The sequence below is a fragment of the Physeter macrocephalus genome, chromosome 14, assembly GCF_002837175.3.
Source record: "Physeter macrocephalus isolate SW-GA chromosome 14, ASM283717v5, whole genome shotgun sequence".
Classification (NCBI taxonomy): Eukaryota; Metazoa; Chordata; class Mammalia; order Artiodactyla; family Physeteridae; genus Physeter; species Physeter macrocephalus.
This window is the reverse complement of record NC_041227.1, coordinates 25,275,029-25,294,381: the sequence shown is the minus strand read 5'-3', so window position 1 is coordinate 25,294,381 and position 19,353 is coordinate 25,275,029. Positions and strand designations below refer to the sequence as shown.

General features: G+C 48.7%; 1 protein-coding gene across 2 annotated transcripts in view; it reads right to left on the bottom strand.

Annotated features, from left to right (window-relative positions):
• Nucleotides 1-5,595: 5,595 nt before the first annotated feature.
• Nucleotides 5,596-19,353, bottom strand: part of C14H20orf96 (chromosome 14 C20orf96 homolog) — an 18,685-nt gene continuing 4,927 nt past the window's right edge. Inside the window, exons 1-9 of one of the 2 annotated variants that reach the window (XM_007124245.4) lie at nucleotides 17,044-17,131; nucleotides 16,250-16,362; nucleotides 11,785-11,943; nucleotides 11,207-11,306; nucleotides 10,157-10,314; nucleotides 9,975-10,076; nucleotides 9,731-9,817; nucleotides 8,888-9,006; nucleotides 5,596-5,838 (exon numbers count right to left, since the gene is read on the bottom strand). In XM_007124245.4, the coding sequence (XP_007124307.1) occupies nucleotides 5,778-5,838; nucleotides 8,888-9,006; nucleotides 9,731-9,817; nucleotides 9,975-10,076; nucleotides 10,157-10,314; nucleotides 11,207-11,306; nucleotides 11,785-11,943; nucleotides 16,250-16,336 (873 nt within the window). In that variant the 5' untranslated portion in view covers nucleotides 16,337-16,362; nucleotides 17,044-17,131 and the 3' untranslated portion in view covers nucleotides 5,596-5,777. Of the gene's footprint in view, nucleotides 5,839-8,887; nucleotides 9,007-9,730; nucleotides 9,818-9,974; nucleotides 10,077-10,156; nucleotides 10,315-11,206; nucleotides 11,307-11,784; nucleotides 11,944-16,249; nucleotides 16,363-17,043; nucleotides 17,132-19,353 lie in introns of those variants that run through there. The other variant, XM_007124244.3, reaches the window with a different exon arrangement.

The window sequence follows — 19,353 nt, the reverse complement described above, 5'->3', positions numbered from 1 at the left end:
CCCTGGCCCCCTGCCCCCTTCCCATGCTCCTGACAACAGTGAAAGAAGGAGGGAGTCCCCTACAAAGTCCAAGACCACGAAAATGCCTTTTTTGCTATGCTTAGCTGTGTTGAGTCTCATTTGGCTCCTGGCATGGGTATGGGACAGTCCCAAACCCAACTGCTAAGGCCACTGGGCCATCTCTCATCCTCATTTGACATCAGGTTGTATTGGGCCAGCCACTCTCTGGAACCAATTCTACCAGGTAGATGGGCTCCTCCCACCCACACTAAGAACTCCACAAGCCTGAATGCAAGAGTGACCTCCCAGACAAATGGGGAGGTTATTAACATGCGGAGTAAGTGTGCCTGGGTCTGTGACTCCCTATCTAACAAAGACTCTATGTCTCAAGGTCGTTCAGAGGCCAATTCCCATTATTACTACACCTGGGCTCAACCAAGCCCTAATGGCCTCCATTCAGGACCTGTCCAACCTTGCACCTGAGATGACATCCCCTCTTCATAGGATTTCACCTAAGGTGACATCACCCCTCCAGAAGACTCCACAGGAGACAGCATCGCCTAGGACCCCACCCGGAGCTGGGACCCTCATTTGGACTTTGGCACAAAAGCGACCCTGCCTCTCGAGTGCCCCTTGCAAGCCCTCTCTTTCCTCACAGGATCTTCTGCCTGTTGGGCTTTCCCACCAGATGACACCCTGGGACCACTGCAGCAGTTAGATTGGCCGGGCTCTTTTCTCAACCAGTCGAGCATGTCCCACGTCTCTAGCAATGCGGAATGGCCCCTGCCATATGCCAGCACAAATACACTCAGTTAAGACAGGTAGAGTCCAGGCACAACTGTCTGGCAGCCCTGCTGCCCCCGATAAATAGTGACACTTTGGTGCATTGGACCATTGTGTATTTAATCTTTGGCTTCTGCCCTTAGCCTCTGAAGATGTGTCTGCCTGCCCACCCAGGGTAGCTTATTGTCCTGCCTTTCTGTTCAGTGCCTCTTTTGTGCAAAATTCTGAACGACAGAATTCCCTAATGGGATCCCCCCATGGAGGCAACAGCCCCTAGGCAGAGGGAGGAAAAAGCAGACCCACTCAGGCTAATGACTCCCTGCCAGAGTGCTTTACACAAACCTGTTTTACATATCTACCCCACAAGACCTAAAGTCTTTAAAATGTTTGGAGGCAGATCTAGATCCTCTAGATTATCTAGATAGGGGTGACCACCACTTCCCTTCCTTTTAAAGAGCAAACCAACTGCTGCTCCCTTCTGTCCCTGGTGCATGATTTCCAAAAATTAAGAATTTCCACTACTTTTGCCCCTCTACCTCCCATTCTTTTCAGGCTACCAAAGACCACTTGACTGCTGATCGCACACCCCTGCCACTGCCTCCCTGAAAACTCTGACCTCTTCTTCTGCCCTCTTCTTCCATTTTTAAGGACTCTGTGATGACACAAGCCCAGAGGACTATTCCCAGGCCTAGAAAGGGGCTGAATTTTGAAATCCCTTGGGACCAGTGACCCCCTTTTGGCCTTTCATTTTCTCCCTTTTTCCTTTCATTTTCTCCCTTTTGAATGGGAGACTCTGTAACTTTTATGCCCACCCCCCCATTGCATTTTGGTGGCAGATAACTTGTTTCTTGAGTTTCACACGTTCACAGTTGGGAAGGAATTATGCCCAAGGATGAAGTCTTCTCAGAGCCTCCCTGGTTTAGATGATATTTGGGACTTTTGAGCTGATAAGATTTAGATGCGTTGTTTTTACTTTGAGTTGATGCTATCATGGGATAAGACTTTGGGATGAGGTGAATGTATTTTGCCTGTAGGATGGACATGAATCTTTGGGGCAGACTATATATAGGCAGACGAATAGCCCCTAAAGATGTCCACATCCTATCCCCAGAATCTGGGAGTGTGTTATGTTACATGGCAAAGAGGAATTATGATTGCAGATAAAACTAAGGTTGCCAATCAGCAGACCGTAAAAAAGAGAGGGTACCCTGAATTATCCTGGTCGGCCCAGTGTCATCACAGAGTCCTTGAAAGTAGAAGAAGAGGCCAGAGTGATGTGATGGGAGAAAGACTCTACCTGCAGTTACTGGTTTTGAAGGTGGAGGAGGGCCCCACAAGCCAAGGAACACAAGTGGACTCTAGAAGCTGGAAGAGGCAAGAAAATAGATTCTCCTCTAGTGCCTCCAGAAAAGAAGACAGCCCTGCTGACACCTTGATTTTAGCCTCCTGAGATCTGTCAGACTTCTGACCTACAGATAGTTCAGATAATACATTTGTGTTGTTTTATTTCAGTTTGTGATAATTTGTCACAGCAGCAGTAGAAAACTAATACCAGGAGCTCAGTCCCTGCCTCTATAGGCAGAAAAGCAAGATCGTTTGGGTTACTGTTCAGCAAACATCCACTCCCCTTACCCTCCCATGGGCGGGTAAGGGGAGGTGCGGGGGGTGGCGGGGGTGGGGGGGGAGTTACTTCTCTGCCTAATTGATTTGAGACCTGGACATGTGACTTCCTTTGCCCAGTGAAATGCTAGCACATACGCAAGCAGAGGTCTTAAGTGTGGGCCTGACTCGTTTGCTCCTGTGATCCTCCTTGAGAAAAGCACACCTGAGATAGCCCCAGAGCCCAAGGGCACCCCTGAGCCTAACCCACAGTCTGAAGCCAAGCCCAGCTGACCCACAACCTAAAGCAGAGCCACCCAACCAGCCTAGCTGAGTTCAGCCAAAGTGCAGTCGACCTGAGGACCCCGAGTAAATAATAAACTCTTACTGCTGCAATCCACTGAGTTCTGCAGTTGCTTCTCATGCAGCAGTGTTATTGGGGCTAAAGCTGACTAACACAGAGAATTCCTGACAAGACACACAATCAGTCCTTCTTTTATTGATGAAGGCAGTCCTGGTGTGTATCCGCGTGCATATGCATCGATACCTGCACATGTAAGGATAAACCCACGTGCAACTCTGAAAAGTGGGAGCACATCCACGTACAGCTGTGCGTGTGTGGGGTTACTCTCTGTCACATCTGGAGGCACGATGGCTGTGCGTGATGTGAGGGAATCTGTGTGTTCTTATGTCGTTTCTTGGTTTTCCTTCTCAGAACTCAGTCATCCCTTCACTATAAGGAATCCAGCTTCTGGCCAAAAACCTATGTCTGATTTTTTAAGTATTTTTTGATTGAAGTATAGTTGATTTACAGTGTTGTGTTCATTTCAGGTGTAAAGTGATTCATATATACATGTATACACTTTTTCAGATTCTTTTCCATTACAGGTTGCTAGAAGATATTGAATATAGTTCCCTGTGCTACAGGGTAGGTCTTCGTTGTTTACCTATTTTATGTATAGTAGTGTATATCTGTTAATTTCTTAGGCACAACCGTAGGCCATTACAAAGGCTCTCCCCGGCAGGCCTGGCAGGGAGGGTTAGCCTCCCCACACCAGCATGGTACACCGCCAGTCCACGCGGTCTCTCAGTGGGTCACAGCCAAGGACTCAAGCCCCTGCCCCAACCTGCATTCCTATCCCAGCTTTCTTCAGAGACCTTTAGTGGGAAGGGGACTGCCTTCGGCCGAGGCCCTCCTCGGGTGCTTCACCCTTATGCGGGGAGGGGGAAATCTGGAAGACACGTCGCCACTCTGCCTCAGGAGTCAGGACCTTCCTGCTCCTAGTCCTTCCCACACAAAAGGAGCCTTTTGTTCGGGGCTCCCCCAGCAGTGACAGCACCCCCAGTGTTGATCCACCTGACGGGACGGTGCCATTCGTTCCAAGGGGAAAATCCAAGGAAGGGATGTCAGTGCTTCTCCAGTTTAGCCTCTTCCTTACATGTGGAAGTGAACGATTGAAGCCTGACTGTTACTTTAATTTGGACTTGTCTTAATTGGCTCCTATGACACCTGGCGGCTCAGCTCTCTCCACCACTTACTGACATTAGCCTGGTGACTTTCGAAAAAGTCACTTTACCTCTTCATGCTTTGGGTTCTTCATCTGTAAAATTGAAATGCTAACATACCTACCTCCTAGGGTTGTTCCTGCGAGGATGTGATGAGTTGATAGACGTAAAGCATAAGTTCTAGCTAATAAGCATTTGCTATTATGATGTTCAACACTGTCCATTTCTGTTTGGAGATCCATAGGGTTCTGGGGGTGCCTACTGGCTTAGCCTGGGTCATGTGCTCCACGCACCCCAGCCCTTCCCCTGCTCTAGGGGTCCAGCACATGATCTAGACTAAATTAGTAGGCACTCTCCACCTCCAAGGCTGGTTCCCGGTGGGCATGTGATATGACCCTGTTCAGGCATAGCAATCTTAAGACTTCGGCTGAAAGTTCTGGGACAGAGACACTCTCTATTTCCAGCAGGACAAGAACAAGGAATCCTACACCCCAGGAGGTGCTGGCAGCCATACTGGGACCACAGGGAGTGCCGACCTCAGCAAGAGGAAACACCCTGGAGAACAAAGTAGAGAAATAGAAACTAGGTCCTTGGTGGCGTCGCTTGATTTCTGGTTAAAGCCTCACCTCACCTAGAATATTTATGTACCTGAGCCCTTTATTGTTTTGGCCAATTTGACTTGGATGTTCTGTTACCTGTAACCAAAAGTCTCCCAACACACAGAGTGGATCTGTGAGCGGCCAGAGGCTCTTGGGAGTGGGAGTGGTCTGGGTCCCCAGGGAGGCCAATTCTGAGACAGAGCATAGGGTACAGGACACTGACTGCTGAGTGTCCCCGGGATCGGATGAAGGAGGGAGGAGAGAGAGGTACACAGGGCCGGGCAGAGGCAAGAAAGCCGCAGTGCAAGTCCAGGGGCAGTTTCAGCCAGCCCTCCAAGGAGCCCCGGAGCGTGTTGGCACATTAAGCATCATGGAAGGTGGGAAGAGGCCCGGCTCTCTGCAGCCAAGGCAAACCCCGACGGCACTGGCAGCTGGAGGCCACCTGCCAGTGGCCCTCCCGGTAACCGGAGCCAAAGCCCTTGCTTGAGGGGGGTCCAGGCAGCACCCCTCTTAAGTCCACCGCGAAAGAGTATGTGGCAGGGAACAGTGCCTGACTAGGCACCTGAGGATGAGCTGGTGATCACGTCCATGTGGCAGGGAACAGTGCCTGACTAGGCACCTGAGGATGAGCTGGTGATCACGTCCATACACCGTTGGGGTAGAAGCGGTGGACAGACAGACGGCTGGACTGGAAAAGAGATGGCCAGCAGCAGTGAAGGTCCAGCAAGTTCCCAGGTGTATCAAACTCAAGGAATCCCCCCTCCACCCCGGAACTGGCCTCAACAGGTCTGGGCACAAATCAGGTGGGAAAATGGAGTCGCACTGCACCAGGGAGGGGGTGGCCCAGAGCCACAGAACCATGGAGACTCAGGCAGGGGGCGGCGCTCCAGCACTTCTCAAGAAGTTTGGAGCCCCAGATGCAGGCAGCACAGTTGCCCACCCCTAATCTTAAGACAAAATCCATTCCTACCTAGGCTTCTCAGGAAGCCCCAGGCACTGGCAAAGAGCAAAGGCAAACCCAGCTTTATTGGTAAAAAGGACTTGACTAGGAATTCCTACCTGGCTCAAGTAGCAGCACCAACCCAAAGAATGGAGGGAGAGGGGGACACAGGAAGCGGAAAGAAAAAAAGGAAGAATGGAAGGAAGGAAAGGAGGGAGGGAGGGAGTATGAGGAAGGAAGGAACTGCAGACCAGGGTCTGAATGGGGACGTGGTCTTGGAATGAGAGAACTCAAGGCTCTGGGTGTGGGGAAGAGACCAAGGAGGGACGGGTGGCCCACGGCCCCGCCATCTAGAAGGGCAGCAGCTCTTCCACAGGGATGTTGAGGATGATGTCCATGTCAGGGGTGCACCTGGTAGGAAACAGCAAAGAGGGGTGTGAGACACCAAGCAGGGGCGCCAGAGCTGCAGGTAGGGGAGCACGGTCTCAGAGGAGTCCTGCTCTTTAGAACGCCGGTGGAGCTCAGCTCTGAAGTGCTGGGGCCCCTCGGGACGAGCACTCTCTCTGGAGTCAGGATGACTGGTTTGGAAGCCTAACTCTGTGTCACCTTGAGCACACTGGTTCTCCTCTCTGAGCCTCTGGACTTCACTGGGCACCTATGTAACAAGCACTCACTGTGTGACAGACCACAGGCGAGCCTCGTTTCCTCATCTGTCAAGTGGGGCGGGTCCACCTTCAGTCACTGATGGGAAGATTAAATGAGACCGTGGCAGCATGTAATAAGTGCTCAGTAAATAACAGGCATTATTCTTTCCATAAAAGCAGCAAGAGCAGTGGGTTCCCATCTGCACTATCTTCCCATCTCAGTGACCAGCACGAACATTTACAAGGCTCCAGGATTACATTCTCCCTCCCAATTCTTTCACCCACTCTCATGCTACATACTGATGCATGCTTATGTATTTAGACATGAAATGTCAGGATGTCTGCAATTTACAACATTTCAGAAGAAAAAGGAAGAAACGAAGATGAAGCCAATATGGCAAAAATATAACTATTTCTAAATCTAGATGGGTAACTGGGTATTCATTATAATACTCTCTCGACTTTTCTGTATATTTGAAATTGTTCAAAATAATAGTAAAAAAAAAAAATGCATCTCTGTACTGGTAATGCCCGAATTTCCATCTCCAGTCAATACCTGTCTTCTGATATCTACACTCATACCCCCAACTGCCTACCTGACAGCTCCACGCTGAGGTCTCTGTAAATTAAACTCAGTGTCCCAGTCAACTGCTGACTGACCTGCGTATGCATCCTTCACCCCCCCGCCCCAGCCTTCCCTCTCTCTGGATCTGGCACCACTACCCACCCTGTTACAAAAGCCAGAAACCCAGGGGTCATTCTTGACACCTCCCTGTCCTTGACTTCCCACATCCAAATATCACCAAGGCCTACGGATTTACCTTCTTCAATACTTCTCCACTCCATCCATCTCTCCTCTCTCTTCTGCCACCCACCCTGGCCAAGCCACTCCCGACCACCCCCTACACACACGACTGCCGTCACACCCGACCAGACTCCCAGCACCTCCTCTGGCCCCTCTCCAATATCTTCTCCACCCTCTTTTCAAAGTGACTTTTCTTGGAGTGCAAATCTGATGTCACCACTCAGCTTAAAATTTCTTTGCTTTCAGGGTCAAGTACCAAACTCTTCCCTTGGTCTACCGGGCCCTGCAAGGAGGTTCCTGGAGACTGAGCTGTCCTGCTTCCTCCCGTTACTCTCCCCATCACTCTGCATTCCAGCCTCATTCAGCTCCTGGTAAACACCAAGTTCCCTCCTACCACACATCCTCCACAGCCTCACTGCTCGGCTTGTGATCCAGGGACTGGCAGTACCAGCCTCAGCCAGGAGCTTCTCAGAAATGCTGACTCCTGAGCCCCACTCCAGACCTACTGGCTCAGCATCTGCTTTGTAACGAGATCTCTAGGTGATTCCTGTGCACATTCTGGTTGGAGAAGCTCTGCCTGGGGATGCGCCATTCCCACATTTTAGGAGGCGAAAGCTTCTTCCCATTCCTGGTGTCTCCCTGCCCGTGGAAGGGCATCAACAGGCATACTGCTCCTGGCCTCTCTTTACTCACTCTGTCCCTGGAAAGGGATACAACGACCTGAACAGTGAGTCTGGAGAATAGGATGGGGCATGGGTAGCCCTGCCCTGTTCTCTCTCAGCAACGAGCAGCCTGCAAGGACTACACTCTCCTCTGCTCCAACACAGCTGACCAAGGAGATCGATTTGCCTAATTCTGGGTCAGTATTCAGAAGCCAACATATCTGTAGATAGAAGCTGTTGATACATTCTCTAAAATCAGCTTTATCAGAATAAAAGTGAGAGTCTGGCCCATGTCTGCCTTGCCCCTTTCAGTCTTATTTCAATGTGTTCAGAGCTCAGATAAGGACAACGGTGCCTACTCACCATACCCCCAAGACGCCAGCACCAACACCTGGAAATGTTCTTCCTTCAGTTCCCCCTTCAGCCCCTTTTGCCCAGTGAACTTCTATGCATCATCCTTCAGACCTTGGTTTAACCTGTCACATTCTCAGGGAAACCCCTCTTGACCCTCCAGACTCCTCTCTGTCCGGGCTACGCTCTGCCAGCGCCACATCCATACCTCTCCTTCAGCAGCTCTGGGGTCAGTTGCCAGGGGACATTTGTCGGTGGCTCGTTATCGATTAAGGTCTGGTCCCCTCCTAGGCTCCATGGTGGCAGAGCCAAGGGTTGCTTGCACTCACAGTGCCTGGCCCTCCATAGGCACATCATAAATTTGACAGTACTTCTTAAGGAAAATAAGAGGAGAATGAAGAATAGGAGGTAGAGGAGGAGGAAGGAAAGGGAAAGGAAGAGAAGGAGATAGACATAGAAGCTAAGAAGAAGAAAAATAATTTGCAGATGGTAAGATATGCCCCACATAGAGAGGCGTGGCCTGGTGGGATCCTCACCTTCAGACCCAGAGGGCCTGACCCAAGGGAGGGCAGGCAGAGAACTGGTTTTGAAAGGAGGGAAGTCCTTCCTTTGGGGCCCAGAATTCTGCCCTACAGAGAGAACACCCTTCTCTCCCTGCAGTGTGCCTTCCAGGCCATTCTTCTCTGGAGCCGACCACCCCACTCAACACTTGTCTTCCTGCACACCCCAGGAGCTTAGGGGCGTACCCACTTGGTTGAAACATGGAATCTGGAATTGGAAGGGTCCAGAGAGATTACCTAACTCAGCCTGCCGTGCAGAGATGGGACACTAAGGCCCAAAGATGGGAAAGGTCACATCTGCTACACAGTCAGTGGCAGAGCCAAGGCAAAAACCCAGCCTCCTGCCTTCTCCACCAGGGTGCCTTCCCCGAGAACAGAGAGCTTCTTCGAGTCCAGAGCATGGCTAGTTTAAGAGGTAGCTACACAAGGATCACATACTTGGATCTCCGAAGCAGAATGTCCGCAAATACGATCTCTCGGGGTTCCCAGATCTGAAACTGGAGCTGTTCCATCTCAGCCCTTAAAATGGGTATTTCCTCCTCAAAATGGTCTATAAACTGAGGAGAGCAGGGGAAAGTGAGAAATGAAACATTCCCCAACCAAAGGGAGAAAAGGGCAATATGAACAAGGATTATTCCTCATTCATCTACGGAAATGTCCTGGGCTTTGTCACTTTTGTCACTGGGACTTCTGGACTCCAGAGGGGGGTGCCTCGCTGTGCAGGGCAGGGCTGGCTCACAAGTTACCGACGATGTTTGATGGTGCTGGAAAGGGTAAGGGGATCGTGGAGAATGGAGACAGGTTGCAAATGGGTGGCAGCGCTTGACAGTGAGAATTAATGGGGGCTGGTGGAGATGATGAAGGCCATTCACTCGGATAACTGATGAAGGTGCAAGATAACAAAAATTACCGCGAGAGGGTGGTGATGGTGGACTTCATTAACTCTGGTCATGAGTGATGGTCAATGACAAGAATTAAGAGGTGAAGACCGGGGTTGGGTAGTGAAATTAAAGTGATGGTCGTGTGGTGATGCTTGGTGATGTTGCTGATGGGTCGTGGCTGGTGGCGTTGGTTAATGAGGCAAACCCTAGGCCAGCACCAATCCCCTCCTCAGGTGAATGACAAGTGGCATTAATGGCACTGCCAAGGAGGAAGGCTAACACCAGAGTCAGAGACCTCATGAGCACCAGATCAGGACAAGCCTGACTCCCACAGGTCCTGGGGACCACCCACCCTCCTGCTCTAGCACAGGGGTGACGACCACCTTTGCTGCCCACTCACTTCTCGGAACTTGTCCATGTATTTCAGTATGACCCGGCTATTCCAAGTCTTCTGCAGGAGCGCCTCCTGATGAGCACGCTGGATTTTCTGCAGAGGAAGGAGAGGTCTGGCCCCCAAGTCTGGCCCCAAGGGCTACCATGCACTGGGTAGCATGGTGGCGGGGGGGCCCTGGAGGCAGAGGACAGGGAAAAAAGCAGGGCCGGGGGCAGGACCTGGATACCTGCCACAGTGGCTGGCTACTCACCACCACCAGAGACCTCAGTAGGTTTTTTTTCTTATTCTGAATCTGGTTGGACATAGATGCCAGGACCGTTCTGCACATCTCACTGAGGTCATCCAGCTCATCCTGGGGGTCAGCAGGAGGGTGTTAGCCACCAGCCCTGCCTCCCACATGGTCTGGCGAGGCAAGGTCACGGGCTCACCTACCTGCTGGCTGTCCTTCACCTGCTGCAGCTGGCGCACGAGGTTGGCAACCTGGACCGACTTGATGGGATACCCACGGTCCAGGTAAGTGCTCACACAGCTCACTTTCTTGCGGACCTTCTCGATCTTGGCATCCAGCTGTTCCACCTGCTGCTCCAGGTCTGAAGAGATCAGGAGGGACAGAAGGCAGGAGCCTCCCTCAAGAACCCCTCTGGGGAGAACCAAGAGGCAAAGCTCTCCTTGTCCAATGAATTGGGGTCTGGGCTGAAGCAAGTTCACACAAGGCTGGGAGGCGGTAGACAGTTAAGCCCCTAGAGAGCTCTGTACCTTCACAGGAGAAGAGGCAATGCGGGGTAGGAAAGGAACTATCCCAGTGCAAGATCCCGAGGCAAGCCCCCGGCTCTGCCACTGACACTTCATGACCCTCACCAAGACCCTCCCTCTCTGGACCTCAGTCCCCTCATACACACGCTCCCAAGGCAATGAGCCCAGTGAAATGGGGCAACACTGGCTCCCAAGACATGACCAGGGCAGGATTAAGACAGTCTATCCTGCCACCCTCCATGGAGGGGATCCCCAGCGTCTGAGGCCGCCTGACACACCGCCCCTCCCCACGGCTTCTAGTCTGCTACAGGCTCAGCAGGTCTGTGGCCAGGGACCTGTCCCAGCCACTGCCTCCCAGAGGGACCCTGGCAAGAAAGAGGGAGGCTGGGATTGGATGCTGGCTCCTAGCTGTATAACCTTCCACAGGCTACTTCACTTCCCTTACCCTCAGTTGCCTCATCTGTAAAATGGGAGAAAAGAAAAACTTCCCTGCCTTACAGGCAGTCGGAATGACGGAGAGTGAGCCCATAAAAACAAAGCACGTAGGGCCTGCAAGCGCTAAGTGCTTGATAAGTAAGCTGTCAGCCGTGCATCTTAGCAGTCCCATCGGCCTCAGAAGGGAGGTGATGGGCCTGATGGTTTCCGAAAGGGAAGTGCAAGGTCAGCCCAGCAGCTGACCTCCCCAGAGGGCCAGGCGAGGGTCAAGGAGTCAGCCCCAGGGATTCTTACTGTGAACCTTGGATTCCTCCTTCTCCTCCCATTCCTGAAGCTCACACTTCATCTGGTGCAGCTTCTTCTTGTTTGAGTACTCCAAGATGTCAGCTATGGTCTGTGGGAGTGGGGCGCGGGGAGGGGGGTCAGCTCACCCCAAGCCTCCACTGGTGCGGCCAAAGCACGGACTGTCAGAGGACTCAGCGCTTCCTCAGAGGAGTCTCCAAACCCAACCCCACACATACTGTGTGCCAGGCACAACTCCTCTTCGGAGTGGGTGCTGTTGTGCCCCAGTTTTACAGGGCTCAGAGGTTAACTCAAAGTCTTCCAGCTAATATGTGCTGATGGGGATGAGTCCCCACCACCGCCCCCCCAATCCCCCAGTCTGATTCCAAAGCCCAGGTAGGTGGGCGGGGGGGAGGGTGCGGAGTGTGTAAGAGATGTATCCTCCACATGGAGGAAGCAGCTTGCACAACGGGCCGGGAAAGGCCGGGAGAAAGCAGGAGAGGGCGCCCAAGCGCTCAGGAGGGCGGCGTCGCGGGCTGGACCGCAACACAGGGCAGAAGCAGGGCTGCGGGGCCACGGTGGGGGCTCACCGTGAAGACGTCCTGCTGCTGCAGCATCACCCGCACTTTCAGGGCCGAGCTGTCGTCCGTGTCCTGGATGGTCTTGATCAGTTCCCCACAGAGCTTGGTGAGGAAGTCCTCGTGGTTGCAGAGCTCCTGGTGCGCGGTTCGCCGGTTCCTGAGCATCGTCTGCAAGCGGAGGAACAGGGAAGGGGGTGGGCAGTGTTCCGTGATGCGCGGAGCTGGCCGGAACCTCCGGGAGCCTAGGGACCACTTCCCTCCCGCCGCAATCCGCCCCCTTGTGGCCTCGACTGGTAAATGCCACCCGAGCTGGGCGGCGGTTCCCCACTGTCTGCGGGTCAGAGCACCTTGAATTATTGCATCCTTTCTAAAACACCCACTTTCCCATAATTTTACACTCTGCGGTGGGGATATATCTTACAGTTGGTGGCGTGTTACAGTCTAATTGACAAATATTTTATTAGCGGGTAATTAAGATAAAGGTACGCCTTATTATCAATGGCTTCTTAGAATCGATGAACTGTATAGTACTAGCAATAATAGAAAACGCCCAAGTAGGAAAGAAGATGGCCGAGGAGACGGGCCTTGTCTGGAGAAGAAGCAGGAGAGGCAGAGTGGATAATAATCGCTACCATTTCTCATCAGGCATCTGAGCTGAGTGAGGATTGTTTCATACAACAGCCCCTGGGGAAAGAATGAGCCTCTAAGGGATTAAGGGACTTGCCTGAGGGCCCCCAAGCAGGTACACAAAACCTACAATAATAATAACAACAAGAACAATTGCTGAGGGCGCCTCACTCAGCAGGCGGCTCAGGGTGTCAGCTTACCCTCCAACAACCCTACGTTCCCCAGCTCTATTTTACTGATAGGTGGATGTTCAGGCAGGTTACGTGACCGCCCCAAAGTTGCACAGACAGGAAGTAGTGGCACCGGAACTCGAAAGGCAGACTTCTGACCCCCAATGTCTATCTTTCCACTACACTAAGATGAGGAACTGAGTGGGCCTAAAGCTGCAAGGCGTGGCTGAACCTCACAGTGATCAAGACTTGGATGTTAGGCCTCGACACACCTTGGTTCAAATGCCAGCTCTGCCACCTCCCACCTAAGGGAAACTGAGCGAGTCAGTTAGCCTCCCAGAACCCTGCTATACTCATTCCGTGGGTTAGGAAACTAATACCCGCTTCAGAGAGCTGCTGCTATAAAAAACAGATGAGGTCATATTCACAATCCAGCCGCTTAGTGGCGCGCTGCACACACTCAGTGACTAGTCACCATTCTCACCGGTTCTCACCCTCCACCTCTGCCAGGCTACGTGCTCTCTTCTTTATTCCTTCCGTTCTTCCTCATTTCTCGTCCTAGCCCTCAGCTCCCATATTCCTCACACAATAATGAGTAATAGTGCAAATGCATAGAGTACTTATTATGAACTCTAAAGTATGCTAAGCACTTCTCATGCACTACCTCACTTGGGACTATTATTATCCCCACTTTAGAGAAGCAGAACTTGAGGGTCAGAGAGATGCAGTACCTCACCCAAGGTCACAAATCGCAGAGCCGTTGTCCTTGAAGTCTGGGCTCCTAGCCACTCCACCATCTTGCCTTCACATCTCCAGACCAAAACATCTCCAAATATGGCCCACAGGGACCAGAAGCATCTTGTGAAAAATGCCAGTCTCTGAGTCTCGGGCCCACTGAGCCCCACTCCCAGGTGATTCTGATAAAGTGTAGAATTAATGACCTCTGCTCTAGAAATGGATCTTCCCTGAACACCAGCTCTAGGGTAGAAACCCTGCTTTGTGTAGGTCCTGACCCTTACCCAATTTGTAATTACATAATTACAGTCTGTAATTATGTCTCCCCTTTTCCCAATTTATTTTTCTCCTAGGACTCATCACTACCAAACATAACATGTTTTTCTTATTATCTTGTTTCGTGTCTGTCTACTCAACTAGAATTTTACAGCCAGGAGGGCAGGGGCTTTGGTTGTTTTGTCACAGCTGTATGTATCTCCAGCACACAGGACAGTGCCTGGAGCTCCATAAGTATGGGTTGAATAAACTGATGAGTACTATTCTTTGGGGGTTTTAACTCATTTATTATGTGTCTCCCCACTAAAGTATAAGCTCCATCATAGCACAAATTCTAAGGGCCGTGTTCACGCCTGTGTTCCCAACACCCTGCTTGGTGCCTGGCATATCGTAGGCATTCTCTCAGGAGTTGTTGATCGATAATAAGTGACTGTCCTAAGGCTGAGGGGCAGAGTCAGGATCCTACTTCATATCCAAGAACAAACCAACTGAGTCATTTCTGCTCCCTTGCTCTGTTTCCCCCTTGTCCCCACAGCCCGTTCTGCACACAGCAGCAGCAGCCCAAGGACTCCTGTGAAAATCTAAGTCAGATCATATCCCCACTCTACTCAGAATCCTCCAGGGTCTTCCTGCCTTACTCTATACAAGCACAAAGCCTAACCATGGACTACAGGGCTGTATACAAGCTATCTCCTTCCCCCCACAGCCCACCATCTTTCTTCCTCATCACCTGGCCCATCACTGACCTCACACCAACCTCAGGGCCTTTGCACTTCCAGTTCCTCAGCCTGGAACATGCCCCCTCAGATGTCACCACCTTAGCAGCCTTCCCTGACCACACTCCTAAAGCAGTTATGGTCACTCCCTTCTCTGTGCCTCTTTAGCCCCTAACCTTATTTTATACTTCTTCATAGCTCTTACCCTCACTACACATATTACATTTTTATCTGTCTTACTTATTGTCTGTCTCCCCCAGTAGAAAGTGAGCTCCCTAAGGTCAGAGGCCACATCACTGGTGAATCCCCACACCTAGAACAGGGTCTGACACATAGTAGGTGCTCAAATATTTGTTGACTAAACAAGTGAATGATTACAAGAGACAGTATTAGGAACTGGTTAGGAGCACAACTTTTAGAGCCAATTGTCCAAGTTCATGTTTCAAACAAAAACATATAAACCCTTCTAAAGTCAGGATAAAAATAACATCAGAAATATGAGTTCCTACTGTACGAATGCAGGGCTGCCTCTAAACCATTTTTGCAAAATTGAAGGTTAAAGGAAAAAAAAGGTTTCAAGGCAAATACATTTTTCCCTATTTCTTTATATAACAGTCATTGTTCATTGACTCATCACATTAAAAACTTTCCTGAAGAAGTTAAGAATTCTTCTATAGTATTTTGTAGTATTTATAGTATTTGGTATTTTACTTTCTCCTATGGACACAAAAGCCCCCTCTTCTTCTAGTCATTTCAAATACTTTGAAACAATGTTCAGAAGCCATAAAAAAACAATGGATGGTAAGGAAATCAATTATCAGAAGTTCTATTAGTTGATGTGAAAAAAAATTTTTTTTAATTGGGGGTAGGAGTTTATTAATTTTATTTATTATTTATTTTTGCTGTGTTGGGTCTTCGTTTCTGTGCGAGGGCCTTCTCTAGTTGCGGCGAGCGGGGGCCACTCTCCTTCGCGGCACGCGGGCCTCTCACTGTCGCGGCCTCTCTTGTTGCGGAGCACAGGCTCCAGACGCGCAGGCTCAGTAGTTGTGGCACACGGGCCTAGTTGCTCCGCGGCATGTGGGATCTTCCCAGACCAGGGCTCGAACCCGTGTCCCCTGCATTAGCAGGCAGATTCTCAACCACTGAGCCACCAGGGAAGCCCAATGTGAAAATTTTTAATAGTAAGCTCCTAAGCCTTGCTTTAAGATGCACTGTATTCCACGAAAGGCTAATTTACTGGAAATGTTAAAATGAACAAGCCACTAACTTGTGTTCCTAATGCAGTAAAATAAAAAGTGATTCTGCTCAGAGGGAGCACAGTCCTGCCAACACCTTGATCTTGGACTTCTGGCCTCCAGAACTGTGAGACAATAAATTTCTATTGTTTTAAGTCAAAAAAAAAAAATTAGTGATTTGTTTCCCTGGGATCCTCAAAAGGTGAACAGTGAGTTGGTTTTATTTGTTCTTTCATAGATGTTCATATATTTCATGTTTTAATGCATTGCAGTCATTAATGTTAAAAAAAAAAAAAGTGATTCTGATCATTTTCCTGAGTCTTAAACACAAAGGCAAGGGACTTCCCTAGTGGTCCAGTGGTTAAGACTCTGTGCTCCCAATGCAGGGGGCGCAGGTTCGATCCCTAGTCAGGGAACTAAGATCCCACGTGCCTTGCAGCATGGCCGAAAAATACCAAAACAAAGGCAAACTGCTGTTTGCCTTACTGGCTTTGACCCCTGGTACTACATTTTCTAGCTGCGTGGTCTGTGTCATCTCCCTGCACTTCGGTTTCCCCATCTGTAAAAGAGGGATGAGGATAAGCGTGCCCACGGGGTTGCTGTGAGGAGGAGGAGTCAAGTCAGGCACCCATGAAGTGCTCAGGGCGTGTTTGCTATCACCATGCCCCACCCTCTGCCCTGGGCCCTGGTGCCTGCGGAAAGATGCTCCTCATACCCTCATTAGTCGGATTTTGGTCTGTGTCTTCCCCGAGTCCAACTTTCCTCTGCGCGGTTCTAGTGGATTCCTCGGCTGGCTTGTCATCCACAAGGTGGGCTTGGAGTGCAACCCTAGGGTAGAGGAAAGGACAGAGAGAGTGTGAGGGTAGAGGCAGGTCCGGGGTCAGGTCCCAGGGAATGCACCAGCCATGAGAGACCCCAACGCCATCCACTCATGTCCTTATAATGTACGACAGTGAGACTGAGGAATGAAGCTCACATCCATCAGTTAGCTCCCAGGCCCCACTCTGAGCCTTGTTATAAAGGACAGAGAAGCCCAGGAGACTTCCACATACCACAGTGACTGTGGGGTTGAACAGAGCGGAGGAGAGGGTTAGCAGCAGGAGATGGCCAGATATCCCCAATCTCTCCCCCCAAGCTGGCCGGTGGCAAGCTCAGAAGGGGTAGGGGTTAACAGCAACAACTAATGAACCCGACAGCCTGGGTTTGAATCTGGATTCTGCCTTCTACTAGCTATATGACCTTGGGCAGGTCACATGACCTCTCTGTCCCTCAGCTTTCCCATCTGTAAAACAGAAATAATCATCATGCCTACCTCACAGAGTTGTAGTGAAATTAAATAAGAAGTTACTATAAAGTATTTGGAATAGTGCCTAACCCATATTCAGTGCTAAATATAAATTACTAGCTGTCACTGTTATTACCAATGACCTGAGAACTGGGATCAGGACCACAGCATCAGATAAAGGCACAGGAGCCGTGCAAAATGCTAACCAGCTGTCTCCGGAATACCTGTAAAAGTTGTGGTCGTGCCAGATGAGAAGTACGTGAAAATAATTCAGATCAGAAGAAGGCATTCGTAGGGCATGTTCTGAGAATCCCTGCTTCCTCTCCACGCGTCCTGCGCAGTTATGAGGCAAATCACACAGATCATCACAAACGCTGCAGCTGCCTTGTCAGCCCCCGCCAACATCTCTGTTGGAGGTGCAACCCAGTTCATTTTTGAAAAATATTATTTCTTTTATGGATCAATATCCTTAATTTAGTATTAAGTGTTGAAGTGACAAAGTAAAATTAGAGTAACTTTGTGTTAAAGTTATGAATTATCTGTATGTATCTGGTATTTAATTGTACTGTTTGAGAGATGGAGTGATTAATAGATTAACTTTGTGGTTCTAATTTAAAATGTGTAAGTGAGATTTTGATTTAGATTTGTTTTAAGTTGAAAGGTTTAATACACTCTTATTAAATGTGTATAAATTACCACAACTTTTAAATGAACATAAGATTATCCATATTTAGAAGTTTATTTATTAGATATACAAGAATTACATTAAATACCCAATGGTTTTGTTAATCAGAACAAGTGAACTTTTTGAAAATGAAAGTGAATATATTAAATTTTAAAGGTGGCTTAAACGATTTAGGAGAATTTAATTAACCAACTTCCAAAACCCCCTTCACAAGGGTTTTTAAAAATTATAACATTTGTAAGCTGAACTTAAATACTTAGGAAGATTTGTCGCTTTAATAAGGAGTATTTCTTTTCATTAATGGTGGTGGCCCTGATTTATCTTTTTTGTAATTAAACTTTTTATTTTTAAATAAATTCAGATTACATTTACTTAAGAAATAATGCAGAGAAATCCTATGTTCCCTTAACCCAATTTTTCCCGACCGTAACATCTTGCAAAACTAAGTACAACATCACAACCAGGACATTGAAAGACAGAACATTTCCACAACCACAAGGATCGCTCATGCTGCCTTTTATTGCCACACCCACTTCCTTCCCCTTCCATGCTCCCCCTACCTCTGTCAATCACTAATCTGTTCTCCATTTCTACAAATTCTGTCATTCCCAGATGGTTATACAAATAGAATCATACAGTATGTCACTTCTGAGATTGGCTTTTTTCACTCAGCATAATTCTCTGGAGATTCATCCAAGTTAGTGAATGTATCAAAAGTTCTTTCCTTTTTCTTGCTGAACAGTACTACATGCTATGGAATGGATGTACCATAGTTTGTTTAACTACTCACTCATTAAAGGACATCGGGATTGTTTCCAGTTTGAGGATATTATGAACAAGGCTACTCTGAAACTTTCATGCACTTTTTTTTTTTCACTTTTTTAAATTGAAGTACAGTTGATTTACAAGTTGTCTTAGTTTCTGGTGTACAGCAAAGTGATTCAGTTATACATATATATATATACTTTTCATATTCTTTTCCATTATAGTTTACTACAAGATATTGAATATAGTTCCCTATGGTATACAGTAGGACCTTGTTGTTGATCTATTTTATATATAGTAGTTTGTATCTGCTAATCCCAAACTTCTAATTTATCTCTACACCCACCTTTCCCCTTTGGTAACCATAAGTTTGTCTTCTATGTCTGTGAGTCTGTTTCTGTTTTGTAAATAAGTTCATTTGTATCATATTTTAGGTTCCACATATAAATGATATCATATGATATTTGTCTTTCTAGTCACCTCACTTAGTATGGTAATCTCTAGGTCCATCCACGTTGCTGCAAATGACATTATTTCATTCTTTTTTATGGCTGAGTAGTATTCCTGTGTGTGTCTGTGTGTGTGTGTGTATACACACCACATCATCTTTTTTTTTTAACATCTTTATTGGAGTATAATTGCTTTACAATGGTGTGTTAGTTTCTGCTGTATAACAAGAGTGAATCAGCTATACATATACATATCCCCATATCCCCTCCCTCTTGCGTCTCCCTCCCACCCTCCCTATCCCACCTTTCTAGGTGGTCACAAAGCACCAAGCTGCTCTCCCTGTGCTATGTGGCTGCTTCCCACTAGTTATCTATTTTACATTTGGTAGTGTACATATGTCCATGCCACTCTCTCACTTCGTCACAGCTTACTCTTCCCCCTCCCAGTGTCCTCAAGTCCATTTTCTATGTCTGCATCTTTATTCCTGTCCTACCCCTAGGTTTTTCAGAACCTTTATTTGTTTTATAGATTCCATATATATGTGTTAGCATATGGTATTTGTTTTTCTCCTGACTTACTTCACTCTGTATGACAGACTCTAGGTCCATCCACCTCACTACAAATAACTCAATTT